This window comes from Gavia stellata, chromosome 18 (genome assembly GCF_030936135.1).
Source record: "Gavia stellata isolate bGavSte3 chromosome 18, bGavSte3.hap2, whole genome shotgun sequence".
In the NCBI taxonomy this organism is placed as follows: Eukaryota; Metazoa; Chordata; class Aves; order Gaviiformes; family Gaviidae; genus Gavia; species Gavia stellata.
The window spans coordinates 18,061,080-18,076,195 of NC_082611.1; the positions used below are offsets into that span (position 1 = coordinate 18,061,080).

A 15,116-nucleotide genomic window follows, 5' to 3' on the forward strand; every position below is an offset into this window, starting at 1 on the left:
GCCCCCCACTGAGACGGTTTTGCAGCTAAACAGCTTCTGCATCCCCCATCCCCGCCGGCACAGGCTGCTCATGGTGCTACCAGGCCAGGGGCTCAGCCAGCAAGAATCCAGCTCAATAGCCTCATCAGGAGCTCTGCTGTGACGTTCCATCCAAGATCTGCTGGGTGATGTGAGCCAAGGCAGGGAAGGCAGAGCTCTTGGGAAACTCTTGGATGAAGTCTCTGCCTTCCTCCAAGCTCTGGCTGAGTTGGGGGTCCAGGGGAACACAGCCTGTGGGATAGGAGGAACGGAGAGTGACTGCTTGCTCATAGTAAGGCAGAGGCCTGGAGTCAGGATATTAAAGAAACACCCTGCCAGAGTCATCTCTGGGGGAAGCAGTAGGAAAGAGGGCAACCACTACCCTCACTGAGCTTTCCAGGAGCTCCTTCTCAGCAGGAACTGCTCCCTCTGGCTCCAAGACCCCATCACAGTGCTTCATGAGATGCTCTCCCACTCTGATCCCAGCCCTGTCTGGAGGGCAGGGCTCAGCCCCCCGTTTCTCAGAGAGGCTCCAGGGCATTTCAGGACAGCTCTGTAGAGCTTCAGGCTTGTTTACTCTGTCACCAGGACATCAGCAGCCAGAGCAGGCTGCTGATCATCACTGCCTCTGCCCCAGCAGGGACAGATGCCCACTCGGAGCAGTTTGGGTGGCAAAGAACCACACCTCACCTCTGACCAGGTGCCAGGAGCCCACAGGGACCCAGAGCCCAGTCTGCCTGTCCCTGTGACACTGCATCCCTCCATTCAAGCACTCCCACAGTGATATCACTTCTGACTGCAGAAAGCTCTGCTCAAGAGGCCACTCACCTAGAAAGGGGACCCCAGCGTGCTTGGCCAGCTCCTCACCTCCCCCTTTAGAAAAGATGTTTGTGCACTCCTGAAGGAGGAAGAGCAGAAGCAGCGAGTCATAAACCCCAGAGCCCCATGCGACAGGGCAGGCGCTGCCTGCGCGTGAGCAGAGCCAGCTCCCCTCCACCTTCCAGCCTTAGGGTACTGCCTTTGCCCCTGCTCTCCCCCAGCTCTCTTGAGGAAAGCAGAACCAGTGGCTTCCTCCAAAGCTGACATACAGCAGCCGGCAGCTTCTCGTCTCCCTGGCTCACAGCATCGCCCTTGTGGCATTTGCCGATTTTCCACCTGAGGGACTGTGTCCTACAACACCCCATCACGAAGCGGCAGTAGCCCAGAGGTCACAATAAACTGACCGAACAGTGCGGGCAGACAAAGCCGCTCATGTTCTCCACGATGCCGAGAACTCGTAAGCCTGTCTTCTTACAGAACGTCAGCTCTCGCCTTACATCTCCTACAGACACGGCCTGTGGGGAAGAGCAGGGGAAGTTAGGGGTGTCCGTCTGTCCAGATAGACTGTGGGTCTGGAGCAGGTGTGCATGAAATGGGAGGCAGACGTGTAGAACAAGCAGCCATGGGCAGGTCTGTGCAAACACCCACCCTGGGGTGCGTATTCCTCCCCCCAAACCACACCCAGGGGCAGAACCCTGCCCAGGGACTCCAGTTCAGCCCCAGCCAGCTGCCCTACCTGGGGTGTTGTGACCAGGATTGCTCCAAGCGGCTTGTAGGGCCGCAAGGCCTCCACTGTGGAGATGTGCTCGTCGGACGTGCCTGGCGGCGTGTCCACAATGAGGAAGTCCAGGTCCCCCCAGGCCACGTCAGCAACAAATTGTTTGATCAAAGCTACGGAAATAAAAGGGGCAGAAAAAGAAACAAAACCGGGTTTCAGCAGATGCCCTGGGAGCTGTGGGCCAGGCAGGGCAGGGGTCGGAGGCACCCTGGGTGACAAGGGCCCAGGGAGAGATGGCAGGATCTGTCAGCACAACACGAACTGCGCTCTCCCCATCCGAGTGATCTGAACCCACTCCTGCAGAACAAGAGCCTTGTCTTGCTCCAAGGAATGACCTGCCCAGAAAAGCCTGGCCCCCAGTAGGAACAAACACCACCTCCAGGAGGGTTCGCAGAAGGTTCCTAGCGCTGGAAGGTGGCCACAAACAGCAAAACCCAACTGTACCGTTTTTCTTGGGTCCTCTCCACACCACGGCATCATCTGGCTTCTCCAGCAGAAAGCCGATGGACATGAGCGAGATGCTCTTGTCTTGGTCCACAAAGACGGGGACCCAGCCGCCGTCGCACTGGTGCACGTCATTGTCCTGCACCCTGAACATGCGGGGTATGCTGGGGCCACACAGGTCCACATCCAGGATCCCCACCTGCGGGTGATGAGGCAGAGCCCTTCAGCCAGGGCTGAGCACAGCGGCACCAGCCGGCCACGCTCCCTCCCTAGGCGAGGGGAGGCAGCGTCCGGATTTCGGCTGCACGCAGCACTTTACATAATGGACTCTGAGCTCGGCAGCCAGATTTGAAACACAGTTTCAAAGAACTGCTTTAAAGTTTGACTGCCCTTCTGGTCACCGTCCCTCCGAGGTGCATTTCCTGGGTGTTCCCCAGGAAGTTTCAGGAGATCTTTAGATCCTGACAGGCATCTGGCATAAGTGGCATTGGCTCCACAGAGCCTTTAAAAAAATCCTCAGGGAATTCAGCCTGTCTCATGCCTGCACAGTTCCCCTTTGTTCCCACCATCCTTCAGCTCACCCACTTCACTCCACAAAGGGAGTATGTATTACACCACAAACCAGCAAAGTCGTTTCTCAGTGCCTCAGTTTCAAAACCAACAAGTCTTGGGTGATTTTAGCCTCTTAGATGAAAGAAAAATGAACTGCAGTTACCTACGCTGGATCAAGCGAACACAAAAAAGAATCACTTTAGCTGCTACCACAAACAGCATTTTGCACAGGGGATCTCTGTTGCCTGCACAGGACACATTTACGTAAAGGACAAGCAAAACCCAGCCCAGCTGGAGGTCGTGAAGGAGAAGACAGAGCTCAGCATCCCACAGACCCTCGCTCACCTTCTTCCCGGAGAGCCGCAGCGACAGAGCCAGCTCGGTGGAGATGGTGCTCTTGCCCACGCCACCCTTCCCGGAAAGCACCAGCAGGATGTGCCGCACCCCGGCCAAGTTGCTTCTCTCTGGGAGGAACGATAACGAGGCATCAGAGTCTCTAACAAGAATAGGAATAAGGCATCAAAGCTTCTCCTGATGTAAGCCGGCAGCACCTGACTGGTCAGCGCAGAGACACGGGTCTCCGCTGAGGGTGACGGTGGCTGTCACTGCTCCAAAACATCTCTTAAGTATAAGGGAGGGGGAACGAAGAAATGGATGTGCCAGAGCCCTTTCGCCATCAGTAAAAGGCCAACAAGAGCAATGGCAGTAAACAGTCTGTAGGGAGTAAAGGCTTTGTCCTGATGACCTAAGTGGCAATTGGGCAGCAAAGCAATAAACACCCACAGGGCCTCGTCACGCTGTGCCTACGCCAGGTTCAGCCCGAGCCCTCCCGGGGAATGGCTGGGAGGCTGCCGGTGAGGTCAGGCCCTTGGCGTTTCCTTCCTCCACGCCACGCCGGTTGCCTCCCCGCGGTCCCACGCTCCTCTCCAGCCTTCGTGCCGTTTCTCGCCGTGTTGTCAGCATCGCTCGGGCCTCTGCTTTGGGCTCAGCTGCCACTTCTCCTCGACGCAGAGTTGAGAACGGGGAACGCTTGGGACCAGTTCCCCGGCCCGGGGCTGCGCAGGCAGCGGAGGGTCGGACCGGGGGCTCTGCTGCAGCCGAGCAGCTGCTACCCACTCACCCGGTCCCGCGTTCCCGGGGTGCCCCGTCACCGCCGGCCACTGACTCACAGCTCCAGGCCCGGCCCACCCCCGCGCTGCTCCGGCATCACACCGGCACCGGGACCGGCGACATGGAGCCCGCACGCACCATGGCAGACCTCATCCGCACCTCCACCGACGGTAACGGTGCTCAGCCTCGATAACGGGGTGGGGGGGTGTGGGGAGAAGTGGGGCCGGGGGAGACAGAGCCCCGCAGCGAGGTGCTCCCGGGAGACCGGGCCGGTGACACCGGCAGCCCCGCGCCAGGCCCGGTTACTCGGCGCTCCCCGCAGCGGGAGCCAGGCCCGGACCTCTGGCAAGGCTCAGAACCACCCCTCGGTAACCGGGCTCCGCCGCCTTGGGGCCCCGGCCCAGCCCGAGCACCGCGGACCCCCCCTCGCCAGGAGCCGGGCCTCACCACCACGGCACCCGGCCAGGCCCGGTCACCCCGGAACCCTCCAGAAGCCGGGCCCGACGTGCCGCCAGGTCCGGTCATCCCGGGCGGAACGTCCTCCGCCAGACCCGGTCACCCCGGGATCCCCCCGCCCCACGGAAGGCCGGTTCCAGCCCGGCGGCCCCAGGGAACCACCCGGCGGCGACCCCATCGCCGCTCACCCCCTACTGCCGCCGCCTCCTCCATGCTGCTGCCCGGCACCGCTCGCTTCCGCCTTCCGCCGCGTTAAAGCTCCGCCCCCGCGGACTGGCAGGCGCGGCCCCCAATCGTGAGCCGCGCGCTCACCGGGAACCCGCCTTTCCAGGATTCACAGCCAATCCAACCCTCTGGCTCCCCCTCCGCCAACCAATGGGCTTGGCGTTTTCCCTTCGCGACTCTCCCTTGCCCTCCGCAGTGACCACCCAATGGCGCGGCTTCCCGAGGATTGACGCACTACGCAGCCAGTAGTGCCAGGCTCCCCTCAGGCACCGCCCTCTCCCTCCTCCTTCAGCTGTGAGCGACGCGACGCTCAGCCAACGGCGAAAGGGTGCGGTGCAGACGCAGCCAATGGACGCCTGAGGGGCGGTGTCGAAAGAGAATTGTTTATGTCCCGGGAGGGGAAAGTAGGTCAGAGCGGGGCGGCGGGGACGGGCCGCGGGGGAGCGCCGGGCCGGGCAGGTGGGCCGGGACCGGGACCGGGACCGGGACCGGGATGGGGGTGGGAGCTGAGGGCCGAGGTCTGGGCCGCGCCGGGCTGGGCTGGGCCGGGCTGTGCGGCCCAAGCGCGGCGGCCTGGCCTGGTCCGGCCGCGCCTCAGCTGCGCGGGACAGCCGGGGCTCCGGTGCCCGCCCTCCGGCGGAGCCGCTTGCCCCTGAGGCCAGGCCGGGGGCCGTCAGGGAGAGGGGGCCGGCCCGTGGTGGGGAGCCCCTTGGGCCGCCGGTTCCCCGCCGCGGTTTGCGGTGCTCGGTGCCTGGGGAAGCGCTGCCCCGGCCAGCGGGGCCGGCAGGCCTGGGGGTCTCCGTCCAGGGCCCGGCCCCCTGGCCCGGAGCACTGTCACGGTGGAGGGAGGCCCTGCGGCAGCTCCCCGGCATGCCCGTCGGGGTCAGCCCTTGGGCCGAAGCGCAGAGAAGCGGCTGGGACCCGGCTGGCAGGGAGCTGCAGCCGGGGTGGTGGGTGCCGTGCCGCTGTGGGTGCCCTTCCAAGCTGGAGAAGGGGGACTCCGGCGTGGGTTTAGGTGCTTTCCCAACATGGCTGTGCTTGGCAGAGGTGAGAGTCCCCTGATCTCGGCGGGTGGGATGCCCACAGCCCTTCAGAGCATCCATGGGCACCTGCACAACTGGCCGTGGCTTGGCTTGGCCTGTCCTGCTTCTCCAGGAGCTGCCGGCCCATCGGTGACTGAGGTGCAGGAGGAACGGGGATGGGTGCTGTAGGGCAGGCACCGGGATGGTGCTTACCCCCCGCACGTTTGCAGGGTTCATGTGCACATCAGGGAAGCACCGGAGCGTGTGTGGATGTGCAGACCCGCTGTCTGCGGCGGGGAGGCAGCCACAGAGGCTGAGCAGAGGGAGCGGGTTCAAGGAATGGGAGAGGGATTACGGCCCTGCGGGTGCCTCTTGGTGGGGAGTTTTTTTCTGCAAAGGTAAACTTAAGGGGAAATGAGATTGGGCATCAGGGTTCCCCTGTCAGATCCTGGGCAATGCTCCTGCGTGGTGGCTGGGAGCTGGCGTGGTCTGTCAGGCTGTACCCAGGGAAGGAGCCCCTGGAAATCTCTTTCTGAATAACTTCCCCGCTTGAGTTGGGACACAGAAGCAGCTGCTTCGCTTCTGTTTGTTGTCCTTGAGACAAGTCGGGACAGGTCCGTGAAAAAGCCAGTTTCCTTTCAGCGAGCAAGAGAGTGGTCTCTCCCCCATCCCAAATGCTGAGAGCAAAGTCTTCTCTCAGTGGCAGTTGCTCAGAGGTGAACAAACAGCCTTCCCCGCAGACAGACACACACAGCTCAGCCGTGCAGGGGCTGCGGTGGTGGCCAGGGCGGTGCAGGTGGCCGAGCGGCACGGCCGGAGCCCAGGCAGCTGCTGGAGGGCGACCAGGCCCCGGGGAGCCCGTGCCTCGGTGGCTGACGATTCTGATGCTCCCCAGGCCAGTGGTGAGAGGTGGATGCTGGATCTGTGCGCTGTGGAGGGGGACAGCTGCTGCCACCAGGTCTTGGGAGCATTTCTGGGGGCCAGTTCAACACCGGGGCTCAGGGAGAAGTTGACCCTGTGTGGAGAAAGAGGTTGAAGTTTGCAGAAACTCCTGATAGGAGAGGAACTTATTTTGCATCAGTTTATCCAATGATGGGGCCTGTGCAGACGTGGTTTGTGCTGATCCATTCTCGGGGCGACTACGGTGGCTGGGGGGAGGTTGCTTCAGAGCCCAGTGAGCAGTGGGTGGAAGCGGGACATGGCTGCTGCATGTAACCTCCTCTTCCTTGCCCTCCGCAGCTTACCTCTCTCAGAACAGCATGGCACGACGCACGCGGAGCAGCAGGGCCTGGCACTTCGTCCTGAGCGGGGTGCGGCGTGAGGCGGACACCCGAGCGGTCGCCTTGGCCAGTGGCGCGCGTGGCTGGGGCTACGACTCCGACGGGCAGGTAGGCTGGCGCTCAGGCGGCTCTGAAGCGACATGAGGAAAACCTTTCCTCTCCCCCGACAGCAGGACTGGCTAAAATCAGAAGAGACTTAATAAAATTTACAGGCTGTCTAACGAGCCTTCTCCAAGTTCTGTCATGGAGTGTGGGGCTCCCAGCACATCTTCCCAAGGCAGGGGCTCGCTAAGCTGCCCGTAGTCTGTTCCCCAGTTGTGCACCACAGCTCTGTATCTTGTCGTCAGCTGAGCCAAGGGAGCTGATTGATACTAATCTAAATGCTTTTCTAAGCCTATAATGTGAGTGTGGTATATAAAGTACATCCAATATTTTTAAAATATTCTTTTTTAAGTAGTGATCTAAATCCGTGTTTAAACTGGATCAGTTCTCCAACCTGGCTCACGGTATGGCAGTGCTAACTTCTGGTCTTCGTGCAGCTGGTAGATGTTGGTGGAGGGAGTGGGGCTGCTTCAGTCTGTGAAGTTACAGTCTCACATATCTTCAAACTGAAATCCTCTCGTGTTTCCTGCTCTGTAACGTGCACATCACTTCTGAACCTGGCCTGGGTGTGCTGGAAGATGGGAACACAGCAGGAAGAGCAGTGAGTCAAACAGTGCGAGGAATGACTTAGCTTCACCTCTGCCATCCTTCACTCTTTTCCCCAGTTCTTGAGTGTGTGAGTTCAGTTCCCCATGCAGTGGTGGGGACGCAAGGAACTGCTCCTGGAGCTTCAAAGCTAGGCTAAAGCCTTACGAGGCCACTGCCAGAGCACCATGTCCAAACTCAGGGACTGCGCTCCCAGAAAATGAGCCTTTTCTCAGCAGTCAGAGTAGCTTTGTGTTTCTGTAGTAACAGAACACCTGGATTTCTGGATAGCAGTAGTTAGGAAGGGCCAATGAAAGACAGAAATTAAGCTTTTTAGTACTCAGGCTGGAGAAGGAGGGGTGGGCAGTACATAAGGCCAAGTCATTTCAAGTCCCGCTGTCTTACACGGCTACGAGAACATGAGTTTAAAGGACTTTTGTCTTTAAATACTGCTTAGAAAGTCTGCCATGGGGGTGAATAATGAGCAGGTACACCTGACCAGCATGTAAACCCAGAGTAACTTGCTGCAATCCGTTGTAAGAGACTCCATTAGGCAACACCAAGCCTCCCGTAACACAGGGAGTGAGACAGGGCTTTGACTCTTACAGTGTCCAGTGCAGGGACACTTTGGTCTCTTGGCACTGGGGTATAGTAAATCAAGTTTTTGTGTTCACGCATGCAGGTAAACAAAAGCCTTTTAATCCTTCCGTAGGTTCCCTGTGGGCCTGTCTGCAGCGCTGGTGTGAGGAGCTGCAGCCGTACTGCTTAACTGGTTCCCCTTTGTTCTGCCCTCTCCCCTGCCTGGCCCCCTGTCCTGTTTCCTCCTCGTCTTGTTTGCCTCCCTCTCTCCTCTGCCAGCTCTCAGGCTCTCGAGAGCAGCAGTTTTCGGCAGTGTGCTCTGGTTTTCTGATGCCTCAGCCGGGGTCTCCAGCTGGCTGTAACCTGCCCATTGAAAACCGTAGCTTTAGCACAGAGTTTGCTTAAAAATGCGTATGTTAAAGACGGACTGTCACGCTGCTTGCTTGCTGCAACAGCTCCTTGCCCCTGGAATGCACAAAGAACGTAGCCACATGGTACAGTGCCCTGTGCTGAGAGGTCTCTGCAGCTCAGACAGGTGCTAGCCAGGTCCCAAAGCAGGGTAATTCGACTGGCACAGCCCTCGCCTCCCTGCGTGGCGGGCCAGGCCGGGGCACAATGCAGCCGTGCTGCCACCGGCTCTGGCACGAGCCTGGGGACCTCCCCGTGCAGCTCTGCGACGTGCCAGACCTCGCGGACCTCTGCCAGCCCAGTTCCCCCAGCGTGGGGGCATTCAGTAGTGACCATTCCTCCGTTCTCCCCGGCAGCACAGCGATTCGGATTCGGAGCCGGAGTTTTCCTCCCTCTCGCCTTCCATCCCGAGTGCCATCCCTGTGACCGGAGAGTCCTATTGCAACTGCGAGAACCAGAGTGAAGCTCCCTACTGCTCCAGCCTGCACGCCCTCCACCGCGTCAAGGACTGCCAGTGCGGCGAGGAGGACGAGTGTAAGGAAGGGGCTTCCCAACAGCCCGCCGTACTCCTTTGGGGTTTGAGGTGGGTGCAGTCCTGGCCTGGCGGCACAGACTGCACCCCTGCACGGATCCTTTGCTTTCCACGGGGACCCTTATCTCTGTCCCAGCGTGCAGTGCTCTTTTGTTTACATCTCAAGGCCACGTAGACTGTAGGAAGATTACAAGCATGTGCCTCCTGTGATGTTTCAAGGGCTAAGTGCTGAACTTGGTAACGCATCAGAGTTCACCTCTGGGGACCTGCTTTCAAAGCCAGCTGAAGCCACAAGTGAAACCGGCCCTTGTGCTTACAGCCCTCTTGCCGCTGATCCCTGGTACGGCTGGCAGGACGCCTGGCTGCGCGGCAGGGCGTGCTTAGAGCAGAGGGGAGAGGTAGCCAGAGGCTGGGCTCGGGCTGGCTGAGAAAGCCTGTGGCGTAGCGGAGCTACCCCTTGAGCCTGTGAGAAGTGTAGGCAGAAAGGAGGCTCTGCCTGGGTCTGCGGAGCCTCGTCTTAGCCAAAACGGGAACTGGTTAACGCTGGCAGCTTTGGGTTCAGAGCACTGAACCGTCCCCGGTGGGACACTGCAGAATAGTTCAGGCTTCAAACAACTCTCCGATGTGCACAGCTTGAGATTTACCCTCTTAAACAGTAAAAATAAAAAAAATAAATAAAACCCCTGACAGGCCTTCAGAACAAATGTCTGCCTGTGCTTTAGTGTGGGGATGGCTCCCTGAGGGCCTTTGCCCATCCTTGTCCCCTCTGTGCTTCCCAAACAGATTTCGACTGGGTGTGGGACGACCTGAATAAGTCGACGGCCACCCTGCTGACCTGTGACAACCGCAAAGTTAACTTCCACATGGAGTACAGCTGTGGCACTGCTGCCATCCGGGGGAACAAAGAGCTGGCAGACGGGCAGCACTTCTGGGAGATCAAGATGACCTCTCCAGTCTACGGCACAGACATGGTACGTGGGGCAGGGTCGCTTACGGGCACGCCGAAATGTCCAGTGTTTTTTGAACAGGGACTGGGAGAATGAAGTACTGCCCACCGTAGGAGAAGATCAGGTTTGAGACCATCTAAGGAACGTGAATGTGCACAAGTCCACTGGACCTGATGAGATGCATCTGCAGGTCCTGAGGGAACTGGTTGATGAAGTTGCTAAGCCACTATCCATCGTATTTGAGAAGTATTGGCAGTTCGGTGAAGTTCCCGGTGACTGGAAAAGGGGAAACATAACCCCCATTTTAAAAAAGGGAAAAAGGGGAAGACCCAGGGAACTACAGGCCATCAGTCTCACCTCTGCCCGGCAAGGTCATGGAGCAGATCCTCCTGGAAACTACGCTAAGACTCATGGAGAACAGAGGTGGTTGGTGACAGCCAGCATGGCTTCACTAAGAGCAAATCGTGCCTGACAAACTTGGTGGCCAACGACAGGGTTACAGCGTTGGTGGATAAGGGAAGAGCGACTGACGTCATCTACCTGGACTTGTGCAAAGTGTTTGATGCTGTCCCACACAGCATCCTTGTCTCTAAAATGGAGAGACATGGATTGGATGGGTGGACCACTCGGTGGATAAGGAATTGGCTGGATGGTCGCACTCAAAAGAGTTGCGCTCAACGGCTCGATGTCCAGGTGGAGACCAATGACAAGTGGGGTCCCTCAGGGGTCCGCCTTGGGACGAGTATTATTGAACATATTTGTCGGGGACGTGGACAGTGGGATCGAGTGCAGCCTCGGCGAGTTTGCGGATGACACGAAGCTGAGTGGTGTGGTTGATACTCTAGAGGGGAGGGATGCCAGCCAGGGGGACCGTGACAGGCTAGAGAGGTGGGCCCATGTGAACATCATGAGGTTCAACAAGGCCAAGTGCAAGGTCCTGCGTCTGGGTCGGGGCAACCCCCGGTATCAGTACAGGCTGGGGGGTGAAGGGATTGAGAGCAGCCCTGCCGAGAAGGACTTGGGGGTACTGGGGGATGAAAAGCTGGACGTGAGCAGGCAATGCGCACTCGCAGCCCAGAAAGCCAGCCGTATCCTGGGCTGCATCCAAAGCAGCGTGGCCAGCAGGTCGAGGGAGGGGATTCTGCCCCTCTACCCTGCTCTGGTGAGACCCCACCTGCAGTACTGCGTCCAGCTCTGGGGTCCTCAGCACAGGAGAGACATGGACCTGTTGGAGTGGGTCCAGAGGAGGCCACAAAAATGATCAGAGGGCTGGAGCACCTCTCCTATGGGGAAAGGCTGAGAGAGTGGGGGTTGTTCAGCCTGGAGAAGAGAAGGCTCTGGGGAGACCTTCCAGCAGCCTTCCAGTACCTGAAGGGGCCTACAAGAAAGCTGGAGAGGGACTTTTACAAGGGCATGCAGGGATAGGACAAGGGGTAATGGCTTTAAGCTGAAAGAGAGTAGATTTAGATTAGACATTAGGAAGAAATTCTTCACCAGGAAGGTGGTGAGGCACTGGCACAGGTTGCCCAGAGAAGCTGTGGATGCCCCAACCCTGGAAGCGTTCAAGGCCAGGTTGGACAGGGCTTTGAGCAACCTGGTCTAGTGGAAGGTGTCCCTGCCCATGGCAGGGGGGGTGGAACTAGATGATCTTTAAGGTCCCTTCCAACCCAAACCATTCTGTGATTTCTATGAACAGGACAGCAACCTTCTCCAGCAGTTCAGCTGGGCCTCCTCGCTTAAGAAAGGAAATTGGAGCTGGGAGCCTTCAACTCTGGCCTGAAACCTCTGACTTGGCTTCACCAAAACCCTCTGGGTATTTGGGACTGTGCCAAGAACAGGAGGGGTGAGCCGGAGGTGGAGTTTTGGTTGTGTTTGTTGCTTGAAAAGACGCTAAGCCTGTGTTCTTCTTCCTGGCCTTGCCTCCCAGATGGTGGGAATTGGGACGTCGGATGTGAACCTGGACAAGTACCGCCACACCTTCTGCAGCCTCCTGGGCAAGGATGAGGACAGCTGGGGACTGTCCTACACAGGTAACGCAGGCGGGGCGGTGGCAGAGGGCAGGATGGCTGGAAGGGCAGCAGCGGGCTTAAGTGTTGTCCTAAGGGGTTGAGAATTAAATGATCTGAAGGGGATCGAGGCCAAAAAGGCCACCAGACCTGCAAGTCCCTTGATTAATGACAACCGGAGCGGCTGCCAGCAGCTTGCAGCTCTTGGAGCCTCTCTCCTTGCCTGCGTTTTGCAAACTCCTTAGAACCGGTGCATGAACCTCTAGGGCACGTAGACTGCCAGTTGCGCATCACTGCTCGGGGGTTTCGGTGCCGCTGCCTGCGCTCTGGTATTGCAAAACCTCAACCTTCCCCTTTCCCTCGCCCACTCTGGGATGGGAGGGCAGGGATCAGGCAGCGGAGGGATTTTTTAGGCGCCGAGCGAGGCTGTACCAGTGGGAACTCGCAGTGCAGGTGTTGGCATGAATTTGTGGAGTGCGGGCTTTCCACTGAATGCCTTTTTTTTTTTTATTTTAAGGACTACTGCATCACAAGGGAGACAAAACAAACTTCTCCTCGAGGTTTGGCCAAGGCTCTATCATTGGGGTGCATTTGGACACATGGCACGGGACGCTCACATTCTTCAAAAACCGCAAGTGCATAGGTAAGAGCAAGGGCAGCCGCAGCGGCCTGCGGGTAGAAGGACGGTGAGGGGGAGCAGCACGACTTTGGCTGAACCCAGAGTCCGGCTGCAGCAGTGCTGCCGGAGAAACGCCGGCAAAGTAGAAGACTAAGGCGTGAAGAGAGTGGGAGGAAGGTTGCATTTGTTGTTTAATAGATGGGGATTTCCAAAGGCTGTTTTCCAAGCGCTTTGGGACAGCTCTGTAGTTAATAGGTTCAGGGTAGTTGGGAGGAGTGAGATCACCTCGTCAAAACTAATGCGAACCCCCCCGATGCTGTCCCCTGGCAGGAGTTGCAGCTACGAAGCTGCAGAACAAGAAGTTTTACCCCATGGTGTGCTCGACAGCGGCCAAGAGCAGCATGAAGGTGATCCGCTCCTGCGCCAGCTGCACGTCCCTCCAGTATCTCTGCTGCTACCGCCTGCGTCAGCTCCTGCCTAACTACGTGGACACGCTGGAGGTGCTGCCGTTGCCGCCGGGACTCAAGCAGGTGCTACACAACAAACTGGGGTGGGTCTTGAGCATGAACTATAGCACGTCAAAACCTTCCTCCTCCTCCTCATCGGGAAGCGACTCAGACAGCTCCTGTGGCTCAGACGCAGAGGCCTGCCAAAGGAAGAGGTGCAGGAGGACGTAATGTCTCTGCAGACGGACTGTTGTGAGGGAGTCGGGTGGGGTTTTGTTCTGCCGTCTGCGAGGGCCGGCCAGGCCTGATGCACCTCTTTCTTCATGGGGACTTCCATTTCTACTCGTTTGCAAAGATTTCTCTTACACTGTTGGAAATCTTCAGCTTAAACATCCATCACATGCATTGAAAAGACCTGTTGACTCCCAAGAGGGCTCTGTGAACAGGTAAACTGCTGCCGAATGTCTGAGCTTCATCTCCTGGCTTGCTAGCAAAGCCATCACCTCTTCCTGAAGGATCCCTCTTCTCTGCAGACTCTCAGCAGAGATAAGATTTAAGGTGGCCTCCTGGTTTCAAAGCATACTGGACTCTAGTCAGACAACTGACTTGACTCCTCAAAAGACAAAATCAAAGACCGGTCCCCTCCTCCTGTTGTGTGTTGGTTTGGTATCTGCGATGAACTCGCCACGCTGTGGGGCACGATCGAGCAGCAGCACGTAGGGAAACGGGCTCCTAGAGATGCGTCTGCATTGCTGTTTGTGCAAGAGAGATTACTTACTCGAGTTGAGCTGTTGGTGATCTTCCTCGAGCCCCCCGATGACTTTAATTGCTTTGCATGTTGGCTCCTGCAGCTTCTGTATCAAAGACTGTATTAAACTGTAATAATAAAAGGAGAAACTGTCTTTTGTTCCTCTTGCAGCCCTTGAAGGCAGGAATCTGCAGGCGCTTGTGAAAGATAGCCACGCTAGCACAGCTGCCAGCCTGGAGGGGTGTTTTAAATGCAACACTTGTGTGTCAGATGTAGAGGAGGTAAAAACAGTGGAGATAGTACCTTGCTTCTGCCCTGTGGAGGGTTCTTGTGCTTCCCACTGAAATGCGTGCTGGAATGGATCTTCAGCGGGGCCAGAGTGACGCCTATGGCTGCGCATAGGAAGGGAGGCTGCTGGGTTTTGTAATGCCTGTCTCCTGGCACATTACGCGGGGACAAACAACGCCAAACCCCCATCCCAGAGCCTGAGACACAGCGTGGCTTCTGTGTGCAGAACAGCTCCACGCTGAGGCTTCTTGGTTGTGCTGGGGGAAATGCTGGGTTAGAGCCTGGGCCAGTAGCGTCCTGGTACTGCTGCCAGCAAACGGCAGGCAGGAGACCCTGCCTGCTCTTCTGCATTCGAGCTACCCTCAGATTTCGGATAGGAAAGAGGAGGGGAAAGCGCTTTAGCTGCTCCTTGCGGATGAGGATGCAAGCACTGGCTGGGAACAAACAGCGCAGCGAGAGGAAGGCTTGGGTGCTTACACAGTTCTCACTGCCTGGCTGGCGTCGCGCTGCCAGGACAGGCTGGCTCCGGGGACCCATCCCAGAGCTGGCCCAGCCCAAGGCCGATTCAACAGCCACGCTTGGCAGCTCCGCTTCCTCCTGTTCATACCCCTTGATGCCGAAACAGCGCTGCTGTGAGAGCTGACGGGCAGGGCTGGGGGGAGCATGCTGACAGAGGGGCTGCTGCAGGGTGCACAGCACCGTGGGCTCGTGGCAGCATGGCAGCAGAACCAGGTGGGCTCTGCCACTGCTGCAGCACTGGATGCCGACGCCATTGCAGTCCCTGCGGTTGCCGACCGCTTTCCGCGGGGCTTGTGGTCAGCCCACGGCTTCTGCTCGTGGGGCTTTTCCTGGCCTTTGACCACTCCCTTGGTTGAGCGGTGTGTTTGCAGATGACTTCGGTCTGAGCTGGTGCCATCAGCCAAGCGCAAAAGGTATTGAAAAGTGGAAGAGGGTTGAAATATATAGGACGGGAAATGGCTTTTACCCGTCCTTGCCCTGGGTTTCCTCCCAGCACAGTCGCTGGGAAAACACAGCTCCAGCCGCTGCCTTTTCCCCTGCTCCTATGACAGACCTGCAAAGGCTCTGGTAAAGCTTTTTGCATCATAGGCATTTATTTCCCACCAAGCCCCCTGACTCCGTGCCTGTCCTTCC

General features: G+C 58.1%; 3 protein-coding genes across 3 annotated transcripts in view; 2 read left to right on the forward strand and 1 right to left on the reverse strand.

Annotated features, from left to right (window-relative positions):
• Positions 1 to 15,116, forward strand: part of LOC104252220 (nucleoside diphosphate kinase, mitochondrial) — a 320,155-nt gene that overhangs the window by 292,202 nt on the left and 12,837 nt on the right. The window lies entirely within an intron of this gene.
• NUBP2 (NUBP iron-sulfur cluster assembly factor 2, cytosolic) lies at positions 21 to 4,246 on the reverse strand. Its single transcript, XM_059826562.1, is given in 8 exon segments — positions 21 to 270; positions 847 to 916; positions 1,242 to 1,352; positions 1,574 to 1,728; positions 2,060 to 2,258; positions 2,957 to 3,075; positions 3,561 to 3,666; positions 4,169 to 4,246. Coding segments are annotated over 8 exon segments (984 nt in total). The 3' UTR covers positions 21 to 124.
• On the forward strand, positions 6,669 to 13,818 carry SPSB3 (splA/ryanodine receptor domain and SOCS box containing 3). The gene is made up of 6 exons (XM_059826633.1): positions 6,669 to 6,812; positions 8,735 to 8,912; positions 9,694 to 9,881; positions 11,785 to 11,887; positions 12,381 to 12,506; positions 12,813 to 13,818. The coding sequence occupies exons 1-6, from the start codon at positions 6,684 to 6,686 to the stop codon at positions 13,157 to 13,159; spliced, it is 1,071 nt and encodes a 356-aa protein (XP_059682616.1). The 5' UTR covers positions 6,669 to 6,683; the 3' UTR covers positions 13,160 to 13,818.

Coding starts and splice junctions, on each gene's coding strand:
- SPSB3 (XM_059826633.1), top strand. CDS start 6,684: ATGGCACGACGCACGCGGAGCAGCAGGGCCTGGCACTTCGTCCTGAGC. Junction 11,888..12,380: donor CTGGGGACTGTCCTACACAG/GTAACGCAGGCG, acceptor TTTTATTTTAAG/GACTACTGCATCACAAGGGA. Junction 12,507..12,812: donor CAAAAACCGCAAGTGCATAG/GTAAGAGCAAGG, acceptor GTCCCCTGGCAG/GAGTTGCAGCTACGAAGCTG.